General features: G+C 33.4%; 3 protein-coding genes across 7 annotated transcripts in view; 1 reads left to right on the top strand and 2 right to left on the bottom strand.

The window, feature by feature from the left end:
* LOC105325111 (beta-1,4-N-acetylgalactosaminyltransferase bre-4) overlaps positions 1 to 11,881 on the top strand; it is a 174,175-nt gene that overhangs the window by 134,335 nt on the left and 27,959 nt on the right. The window lies entirely within an intron of this gene.
* Positions 1 to 11,881, bottom strand: part of LOC105329774 (uncharacterized) — a 189,481-nt gene that overhangs the window by 163,030 nt on the left and 14,570 nt on the right. The gene's annotated exons all lie outside the window — the stretch shown is intronic.
* Positions 16 to 10,709, bottom strand: LOC105329849 (micronemal protein 4). 3 transcript variants are annotated; one of them, XM_066071121.1, is made up of 7 exons: positions 9,472 to 10,709; positions 7,488 to 7,718; positions 7,024 to 7,260; positions 3,547 to 3,801; positions 3,117 to 3,371; positions 671 to 916; positions 16 to 408 (listed from the first exon to the last, which is right to left on the bottom strand). In XM_066071121.1, exons 1-7 carry the CDS (start codon positions 9,821 to 9,823, stop codon positions 251 to 253), a joined length of 1,734 nt encoding a protein of 577 aa, XP_065927193.1. In that variant the 5' UTR covers positions 9,824 to 10,709; the 3' UTR covers positions 16 to 250. The 3 variants fall into 3 exon arrangements, 2 of the variants coding, with proteins under 2 accessions (XP_065927193.1, XP_034335385.2); XM_034479494.2 differs by having other exon boundaries at positions 3,547 to 3,609; positions 9,472 to 10,708; XR_010709232.1 differs by having other exon boundaries at positions 273 to 408; positions 588 to 916; positions 9,472 to 10,708.

Below are 11,881 nucleotides of genomic sequence, written 5' to 3'. Positions count from 1 at the left end.
TAAACAGCAAAAAAATAATCAATTAAATTCTGTTGTGATAATACAACTGGTTTAGATTGATTTAGTTGAAGCAAAAATGTGAATATTTCATATTTTAACAAAAGGACAATCAAATTAATTCTACAATTTGACATTTTTGAAATATTTCATAATAGAATAGTCGGGTAAAACAATAAATGCTAGCAACACCCAAATCATTGTAGCACCCACTGCACCAATCGCAGTCGACGTTGGTCGTGCGTCCGGAGCACTAGATAAGTGTCGACGACAGAGCCTCGGTATCAACGGTCAGCTGGATTTTCCTCTGTTGCATTATTTCATCGACCGTCTGATTTGTGTGTTTGCACACACATACACAGTCTATTGTCCCGTTGCTAATTATAACCTCCGGGATAGCCGTAGGAGGTTCTATTAAAAAAAGAATAAAATAGATGGTATAAGTTACATTTGTATAAATAAATGTACGTAGTTGAGCTTAGCAAGCCAGTTTTTGTTAAAAATGTAATTTTTCAGAAACATACAAGAAACAATCACGAGAATACATAATTATTTTAAACTTTGCAGTAACAATAAAAAACACCACTTACAGAAAGAATGTGCGCAATATTAACACCTGCTGAATATGCACCATAACCTAAACTGGTGGTAAATAGTGCATGGGTTTGTTAACCTGAAACTAAGCATATCTTCTTCGAAAATAAACAGGATGGGCATTCTGGATACCAGATATGTGTACCGGAGCCCGACAAAGCACATCGGGACGAATCCGCCTGGTACGCAAATCCCAAACAAAATGTGTTGTTATTACACAGCTGTCGGCACGTATCAAAAGGTGTCACGTGACAAATCAGATCCAGGCGCACCGAGGCCGTAGTGTAACAGAGCTCATGCCTCACGTACGACACTGAGTCGCATCCTGTTAAAGAGAAAATATTAGCTAAAATGGCCCATGTAGATATCAGAATAACACAAAGGCATTTTATTGAAACATAGTTAATATATTAAAAAATGTTAGATATTACCTGATGTGGTAAAAAAATTCTTATTGCAACATACAAAACTTGTGTAGTGGGTATTCTATGTGAATTTCCGACGAATGCTAGATCAAGAGAACTTATAGATCTGAAGAATGGTCAACACAGTTTGTTTACCTAGTGAGAAGTACCGTAGTATTTATCCCAATGATTTAAGACTCATGGAATTAATATTCCCCCAAGAAAACTCGAAGGTAAAGACAGTTAATAATAGAACGAGAGGCCAATAAGCCTTAACCATCACCTGCACAGGATGAAGCTCTGCCATTCAGTCAACTGAATGGTCTGGAAAGGTGACTGAATGGCACAGATATGCCATTCAGTCACATTTCAGTTAGCTTTCAGTCACCTTTCAATTGACGGATTGGCAGAGATTCATCCTGTGCTGAATACCATAGCCCATACACAGACCTTTTGAGGATTCTCATATATGCATTTAATTAAGCTTCATTCTGCTGGAGTAAAAAAAAATCTAAAATACGGTAATGACCACCACCTTCCTATCTGAAATCTAACAACATAGACATTGATTGGATATAATTGCCCTATATTTGTTTACTTTCAAGATAGCTTTTATGTGTATATGGTTTCATAGATAAACTGAAGATGACGACTGGCTTATTGTATATAAACAATAACACCCCACCCCAAACTGTCCCATCCACAGGGGCCAGGTAGACACTCTCCTGCTTCTGACTTTATACGAAATCAAAAACCACTGATAAGTTATTTTGTTATATCAATTCTCATGTTTTACTGTTCAGATTACCATTCATCTTCATCTGGCATTGATTTAGACATTATTGTACACAAACCACACTTCAGTATTTTTTGCTAGTCAGTTTTTACTTTACTATTAAGAAGTCGTCAGTTTATTTTAAATCTTAAAACACTGTTTTGGTGTTTTGTTTAAAAAGGAAATTAAAAGAAAAATGTTTCAATATTCTAATATCTCAACTTCTTAATTAATTATTATACACCGAATTCATTGTGAACAAGAAATGGAAGATAATTAATTTAACAGTAAACTGTTAAACTCCCTACCTAAACCATTTATTTAATTTTTTATGTTATCTTTGATTGAATAGAAATATCCATTTATTCTCTTTTCTAAACATGTATTTATTTCTTTCACTGGAATTTAAGAGCTGAATGAAAAACAAAAATTGTTAATAAACGATTCAGCTCAGTCACACCCATTATTTGTATATGGATTAATTTAACATTACTAGACTTTGACCCGTGTGTGTAGGGGTTGACATTTCAATATATCGGACATTTGTGAAATAGATACATCGACAAACCGACCCGTTGCCATTTACAGAACCAATCTTTAAGCCTACAATAATGCTTTTAATTTTATTACATTCTGCTTAGTTAGAATAATCTAACTGTGTCTCGAAACAAGCCTTAATCGCAGTTAAAATGCCTCCCATATACTTGTAATGTAGCAGAAAATTTCAGAATTGCTCCGAAACGATTTTGAAGAACATTAATGTAGTCGAATTGAAAATAACACTCACATTTTTTAAAAACAAACCATTTTGAGGGCTTCATTGATATCATAACCTTGCATGTAGTTTTTCTCAAATGTATGTGGGAGTAGAACAAGAAGATTTTGCAAGATTTAATACACTTTTACTATATGGCCATATTAGCCTCATTTAAACCTAAACCCCTGACCCATGGGCAATGAAATTACATTGGTAACAATTGGTCTTGTAGAGTTTAAGAAGCAGTTAAGAATGAAAAAAATGTTTTCGGACGAAGGAAGACGCGCGACTACGGACTAAGACCATTTGCAATAGGTTACTGTGGTTTCATTAATTTTCGCGGGTATCAATTTTGTTGGATTTTCTGAAAACCACAGTTTCAAGGATACGTAATTTCGTGGCCAATGATCCTATCAATACAAAATATTAGATGAAATTGAACTTCAATGAACATTTTATTTCGTGGTTCAACTTAACAACGAAATCCACGAAAATTGGTATTCAACGAATATTGATGAAACCACAGTATCTGATTAACTAAAATGGCCAAAAAACGTCAGAACTTAAGTAAGTTAATGCATTAGCCGACCTGGTAAGCAGTATTTGGTGTATAATTGACACGCGTCACATCCAGAGGTAGATTTGTCTGACGTAGACAGACGGCACTGAAGGTCACCTTGACTGTGGTGAAACGACAGACAAAGCGGGTCATTCGCACACAGATCCTGGCAAGTGGCAAAGTCGGAACTGTCATGTTTGGATGATTCCATGGACACGGTCAGATTCACTCCAACGCTGCAAAAGTTGGTTAAACATTGGACAAAGTACTTCGAAGGTTCATCTACTGTAAAATAAGAGAATTGCATGCTGTCTTGTACATGTAACTTTTATCAAAACATGTTTGTTTTATTCATTCAATAAAGATGATATAAATGCAAAACTGAAATATGTTTTGTTTTATTTATTTTTTTCGAAATTAGACGTAATTAATGAATTGAGTTACCTGTACATGTCCTTACCATCACAATCTCTGGCTGAAAATGAACATTCTGCACAGGCTAAATACTTTGGTACAGTGCTATCTGAAAGTTTACATTCCCCTGTTAAAGTGTTAAAGGCAAACCCAAGGCAATATTGGTTAGCTGTACACATTGATTGACAGGCAGTATGGGTGGTGGGCATGACACTGCTGTACGTGGCAGATGATACGAGGTTGGTGGCGTAAACGGTGTACGTAGAAACGCCACAGGTTTGTCTGGTGACTGGATAGTTACCTTACAACATCAATAGTGTCAGATTCTGATATCCATTGATTGATTGATACCATATTAAGGTGGAATAACACCTGGGAAAAGTCACCTAACTTAACAGTAAATTATTTGAATATGAAAGATATAACAATTATTGTCCATTTTATTTATTATAAATAAAATGGACATATGTCAAATAAGCGAAAAATTTGCAGATTGGGGATAAAAAATTAATATCTAAAAAATTCAATTCAGTAAATAAAAACAAAAGCCCCTGCATGATTCGAACTCAGGATGTACGGATCACAAGCCTGACACTTTATTCACTCGGTTATTCAGTAACATGTTATCGTCGATAAAATCCTTTAAATAGACCGAAATGTCGTTTCAATCAGAGGTCAGCCATTTTGTGACGATATGTTATTCCACCTTAATACTAGTATCTATATCGTGATAGTTTATATCCAAGTTTATTTACCTATTTCTTTCGAAAGGTTATTAAATTTTCTTTTTATTAAAATCAACTACTGACAGGTTCAGATTCAAAGCTTTTGGGGTTTTCTTTACATATTGCAAAAAAATGCTTGTTTTTTAACATTTATTGTTTTTAAAAGTGACCGATGTAGAAGAAACATTATTCATATTTTTATTTGAATATGACAGGCGGTAACTTTAAATACTTTTAGTCTAGAAATAAGTTGGAATATTGAAAAAAAAACTTCATAAATGACCTGAATAACTTTTCAACACATTTTTGTTTAATATTAAACAACTAAAATGCTACAGTAAAAAATGAAACGATAGCCAACAAACAATTATATTTACATCTATATTGACAGAATATGATTCCCTCTTTTTCTTACGGATATTTATAGTTAATTCATAGCTCTATAGAAACAGCCAGACTGAAATCGACACGCCCCAATTTTCGATTGGTCGAAATCTACAGCGAACTATGAAAAATCACGGACTGCACGAAATAATCATGATGATGTCAGACTCAAAGTCTCAAAGGAGACGATGTGGCTGGGGTTTTTTTAGCTACGTACTTATTTACGTTAAAGAGACAGTACAGCTAAAAACACATGTGTGAATAACTTTAGATTTACCTATTGTATCATTAGGAAATTAAAAAGAACGTTGATTGTAATATTTGAAATGCATAAAAATCCCTTTCACATACTTAATTAAAGTAATTATGAGCTTCCGGAAATTTAAGGGTCGTACAAACCGCAATAATCTTATATCGTTTATTTGTACCACGTGGACTTTGATGGACAGCAATTGACATGTGCTAAAAACTGCAAGATTTTCGCCCGACTACGGTCATTATGGTATACGAGATTAAAGGGACCCTCTTAACGGAACACATCATCACTTTGTCGATTATTTATTAATGGTTTACCAATTTCGGTTCAATTTAAAATGAACAGACGTAAATATGTCAAATAACCCATCAAAGGGCATCATTTACAAAAATGAATTTATGTTGTAGCAACTCCTATGATAAACACGTAAAATACATGCAAAATAATGATTGTGGTTATTTCAAAAACTTTGAACAATTATTACCTAGGAGAACTAGAAAAGACACATTTTTATCAACAAACAATTCCGGAAGAATCTTTGCGAGCCCTGCATGTGTTTTGTTAACAGTAAATACGCATGCGTAATAGCATAGAAGGCTGAACCCCGGAACACGTTGCGATGTAAATATGTAAAGGTTATACGTAATTATTAATTTTAATGATATAATTAGATTTATTTCATGGAGAACTTTGTAATTTTCTGAAAGTTAATACATTCATGAATAGTACAAAAATACCGAACCCGATCGGAAATTCTTTTCAAGTCGGTTTTTATAAGATGCCCGTATTGTCTCTTTAACAGAAATTTAGTGAATTTTACTTACTCTTTATAATCAATGTATTAATCTGTGTTGATATGAATAAAATATTTCCTTTGATGATTAATGCGGGTTATAAAGGTAGCTATCCTAGCAGAAAAAAATGCATAACTAGCGGGTTTTTTCTGCTAGGATAGCTACCTTCGTACCCCGAATAAATGATCAAAGAAAGCATTTTATCGTTTAAATATTTAGCTCATTTCCTCCTAGGCACCTGATCCTACCTTTATCTTTTTTGTGGTCCGTGTTGCTCTGCTTCAAATTTGTATTTCGTTTTATATATTTTTGGGACGGTTAAGGTTTGTTATTGTCATTTTTTTACCAACTACAATTAATATGCTTCAAGTCGTCAAACAGTTAGGAAATCATTGATATCTGTGTGCAAATGTATAGACTACTGATGTATGTATGTAAATGCGTTTACTCTTGATATATGTGAATGAATGTGATGGCTATTAATATATGTTTGTAAATGTGTTAAAAATTGATTACTGTGTGTGTGAATGTGTTGACTATTGATTTGTGTTTGTGTGAATGTGTTGACTGTTGATATGTGTGTGTGAATCTGTTGACTATTGATATCTGTGTGTGAATCTGTTGACTATTGATATCTGTGATATTGTGTTGAGTGTTGAAATCTGTCTGTTTGAATGTGTTGACTATTGAATTTACTATTGATATGTCTGCTTGTATGTGTTGACTATTGACTATTGATATGTCTGTGTGAATGTGTTGACTATTGATATCTGTGTGTGAATGTGTTGATTATTGATATATGTAAGTGAATGTGTTGACTATTGATATCTGTGATATTGTGTTGAGTGTTGAAATCTGTCTGAGTGAATGTGTTGACAATTGATATCTGTGTGTGAATGTGTTGGCTGTTAATTTATGTTTGTAAATGTGTTAACAATTGATAACTGTGTGTGTGAATGTATTGACTGTTGATATCTGTAAGTGAATGATTTGACTATTGATATCAGTAAGTGAATGTGTTGACTATTAATGTGATCATTATTTGATTGCTTTGAGCGTTACCTGGTGGATTTTGTTGTATAAATGTGTTGACTATTGATATATGTATACAAATATGTTAACCCCTAATATAAGTTATAAATTAGTTGATGTTTATGTATAAATGTGTTAAATTATTAATGCTTGTGCGTGAATGTGTTGATTCATGAAATTTATTTGTGAATTTGTTGAGTTCTGAAATATGTGTATAAACGTGTTTATTAATAATGCATGCGTGTGTGTGTGAATGTGTAGACTACTAATATCTATGTGTGAATGTATTGACTACTGATATCTGTGTATAAATGTGTTGATGTCAGTAGTACCTGTAGGGCACTGTTTGGCAAACGCGGTACAAGCCAGGCATCCGCTGTATTTCTGACTAGTTCCCGAGTCAAACAACCCACAGTTCTGATCACTGGTCTGATAGGCGGCGCCCCTACATCCGGGGTCTGCAGTACACAGCGCCTCACACGCCCGCTTTGTGACGGGACTATTCAACGAGTACAGAGCGCTAAACTCAATGATGTATTCTACTCCGTACGCCAAATAATTTGCACATCCTAATTTTAAAGAAATTAAAAATACATATAAGTTAAACTTCTGAATATTTTCAACAATGTTTTTTTTCATGGTTAATACATTGATATATTTCACTGCCTATCGGTATTTTTAAACCTCATTTGTGAAACAGTTGAAATATTTAACAAATTTTACGATCTAAAATTGTCAAATATATTCGATAAAAAATAAATAAAATGCCTTATTAAAATTATTCAATCATTCTTACCGGAGCTACATTCCTTTCGACTGAATGAGAAGCTAGCGTTTCCGGGGGACGCTACTTCTTTTCTGGATTCGGACAGTCTACACGTCATAATGACGTCATTGTGAATAAACCCGTTACAGAACTGGTCATTGGTACATCTGTCCTGACATTCGGTGTAAGAAGAAGGGTCGTAGTTGGCGTATTGCGTCCTCCCAATGTATCCTCCGCTGAAAACGGTGTAAGTGACGCAGTCTGTTGGTTATAAGAATATCACTGTATTAGAAAACAGTGAATAACTAACTATTGTATATACAAAAATTTATTTGAACAAATAAAACATAATTACAATTGTTGCTTTGCTCGCCACTCTCATTCATTCCCCTCGCACACGCCTCTAATACAGCTTATCCAATGAACAAGCAAAGAACGTCATCAGCGATATGTCATCACTTGATGTGCATATGACGTGTCGCTGCTAAATTTACACATGGGATTGTGTTGTTACACGTGACTACTATCAAAACACAACCAGCAGAAGAAGAAGAGGCACATTCTTAGATCGTATATTCAGCATGAAAATTCAAAAAATTAATAAATAAATATAATTATACATCAAAATAAACAAACTAAACTCAAATAACAACAGGAAAAAAAGAATGACATTGAATACCTGTTTATTATTTATTGATATCGTCAATTGCCAGGGGTTTAAGGTAGTTGACTCTATTTTTATTTACTTTACGTAATGCGTCAAGAAACAGTTTTCCCTGATCTGATATTTACATTTCAAACAATTTCTTTTATAGCTGTTTAACTTTCATGTCTGTAGAAGATATCAAATATTTACATGTTAATTTCAAATACATGATTAGGTGTTATCTATGTCAGTTTAAATGCCATCAGGCATACGAATCGCTTTAAACACACTGCTTGGCAACAATAATGGGTTCTGCTGGGTAAATGGGCCCAGGTTGTATCTGACCCTGTTCCAATAAGTCGTAAAACAAATTCACTGGTTATACTAATTGGTGCTATACTTTATCAAAAATACATAGAGAATAATACAAACCATTTTCCATATCACAGCCAGTATCAGCCCGAGGGCCGAGAGCCCGAGAGGTTATGTTGGTCGAGGGCTGATGCAGGCTGTGATATGGAAAAAGGGTACGTATTATTTTATTTATTACATACTTAGTATAAAATAAAATCAACATGAACGAATTGATTTTGATCTCATTTGAAAGTAGTATGTATATCTTACATAAAAATATGACATTTAGCTACAGATCCAAAATTTCCCCAGGTTTTCAAATTAACTGATCCAAAACATTTGTTAGCATCTGTAGTTATAAACTGCACTTAAAAATATTGACTGTAACAAATGTTTTATTTATCGTTTGTAAACAAGCACAAATGCCGAAACGAAGGAAGGCAGAGGAATTTCACAAGGGGATGGGATACGAATTCGTATCAGCCCTAGGACTGATAATCTGTATCAGCCCCGAAGGCCAATACGAGTTTTGTGATGTCATCTATATCACATATGCAAAAACCTGTTTTTATTACTAAGTATATTATAAAAATAAAAAATTGTAGTTGCAAGTAATATTATCGTGCAATCTTTTGCGCTTATTGCTGTGTGCACAATTCATACAAACAGATATGCAATATCAAAGAAAAGATATATTTCAGTTGGTGTTAGTCATTCTTAAATATTACTCGTCAAGAAGTCAGTTTTATGGCTAGGCTTAACTTTATTTGAATAAAAATATATATGATATTTAAGCTTATATTGATAAGGAGGAAGAGGCGGATATTTATATAGCTATGGGAAATATTTACTGTAAAGATAATTGCTGTATTTATGGCCATTAAATTGAAAAGGATTACGTTTAAACAATAGTTTTATTAGTAATGAAGTTATCGCATCCATAGTTGTTTTACATTACATTATTTATTAACAATAGGAACAATATTCAGAAACTTTGGGGTTTTTTTTAATTACCTGCAGAACAGTTTTTGGTAAACACATGACAAGACGGGCACGCAGTCGCTGTCACGTGATCTGATTCCGACAGACCACATGACACTCCGCTGATATCGTTCATGTATCCAATGGCCTTACACTGGCTGTCCACGTCACACAGATGTTTGCAGTCTGATAATGACGTCACTGAAGGGTCGTTAACATACGTCTGGTAGAACTCCGATAGGTCCATTGTCGTCCCTGACCCCAGGTCTAGGTCATTGACCCCGCATTGTGACGTGCTAGGGGTCGTTATCTGACCTCCAGTGTAAGCTGTTAAATGATTGTATTTATCAAGACAGCAAATATAAATATTTCTATCCACATCCATCCCGCCATATATGTGTCGAGTATTGTGTTAAATTTTTCGCTCTTCCTGATACAGAAAATAAAAGACAGTTTGATACTATTACCTAAAAGATTAAGTATACCATATTATACAACGTACGTGCACTAACCTGATCACAATATAACAGTAAACACAGCGATCAACAATTACAGTATATTTTAAGTTACTATAGGAAAAAGGTGTATGTCTTGGTTGAGCCGGGCTATGGAAGAGGCAATCTTCTAAGAACAAACTGTTTTCATATCACGCTGCCTTCATAATTGCATTGACACAAAATGTTCTTTGTTGTTTAAATAAATGTGTTTGTAAATGTTATTAAACATTCTTGTTCATTAAATTACTGTCCTAGTGTAAAACACGTATTAATTATTGATCGATCAAAGATTAATACTTTACTTTATTAAAGAGTAATGTCGATTAGTGTCGAGTAAACAAATTGTCGGTCAGAAATAGATCTTTATTCTGATACAAACACACAACATTGCTACATTGACGTCATTATGCAAATAAACCTACTAGTAGATATTACGGAAGTGTATACCCGTACTTTTATCAATCTATCAAATAATTAACATTATGAACTTTATTTGCACGCTATACAACATTACAGTGCATGTCATTAGCAGTAAAGGTTAGATGTCTACATCATACTTTCAATATGCCGTTGTTTTCTAAAACGGATTTTCTCATACTATATGTGGAGGGAGTTAAAAACAAGAACTATGCTGAGACATGAAATATGTTTGGGAGAAGTTCAAGACAAAACATATTCACAAAATTTACAAAAAAATCCTTATATTGCATATCTTAAAAGGAAACGTAACATAAATTACAATAATTATAGATTTCCAATCCATAAAATTAAGCAGCATTTTTATTTATTTTTTCTTATGGTTTCAACTCGAAATGATTAAAACAGGGAGGAAAGGGTGATATATATACACTGTAACATGTTAATAGGTATACCGGTATATCTATATAAATATAATAAAACAATTTTTAAAAAAATCAACAAAACTGTGTTTATGATATGTTGATACCTTGTAATACATTGTAAAAGATATTGAATCATTGAAATAATTATAAATAGCTATACCTGTTGACGGGTCGACTACTCACCTACGTCCTTTTTAAAAAGTGTATACCCCTTCCCTGTAACATTGGCCTCAAAAGATCAATTCTTTCCTGTTTTAACCTCTTTAATTTCAATTACATGTAGAATGCAATACAAAAGAGCTTCTATTGAGTGGTTCTTTTTTTAATACTTACGTTCAATATTATACCAAACTATTCTAATTAATAAAGTGTCCATGCACAAACATTCGAACAATAAGAATTTAAATTTTATTCTTTAGTTTAAATATTCACTCGCCAGGTTTTTTGCTGCTGGTAAACAATTACCGTGCCGGATAATTATGATAACGCCAGGATGGCATGTTTGCACTCAGCTGAGGTGCATGTCTCGAAAAATTCATATATGTCATATGATAGACCATTGCTTAAAAAGTTTATAATCACTTTTGTTATTGATGACCGGAATAAAAGATTTTCCTGTAGGAATTTAAATTCCGATTAGATTTTAACAAGAGTCCTATAGGATTTTAAAGTCCAATAGGAAATCTTAATTTCTTACAGAAAGACTACCTGTCTGAATTAAATTCAAAAAAAAATCTGATACACGGTACGTCTCAACATTTTCATGCTGTGATAAGTAATCTACATAGCACATGTTACAGCCACTTCCTGTGTAAACAAAACATTGGTTATATCCGCCTTCAATGTTAATCACTTATATCACTATAGTTCAGAATTCAAAGTTTCTAAGCTTCTTTAAAAGTGAATGAGATGAATACTCTTAAAAAAAAAATTCGATTAAAATTTAATGTCGATTGATACCTGCCTTGCCACACCAAACATTAGAATTTGTTATTCATAAATAATGCATTTAACTTGAGAGTTTTTTGTCCTTGTATTTTACTAACGATATTGTTCATTTGTAGATTTATTGTTGCTTAATTGCAAACTTACTATAGCGTCATG

The sequence above is a fragment of the Magallana gigas genome, chromosome 9, assembly GCF_963853765.1.
Source record: "Magallana gigas chromosome 9, xbMagGiga1.1, whole genome shotgun sequence".
Taxonomy (NCBI): Eukaryota; Metazoa; Mollusca; class Bivalvia; order Ostreida; family Ostreidae; genus Magallana; species Magallana gigas.
Note: the sequence above shows the minus strand (reverse complement) of the source record. Positions and strands in the feature narration are given on the sequence as shown.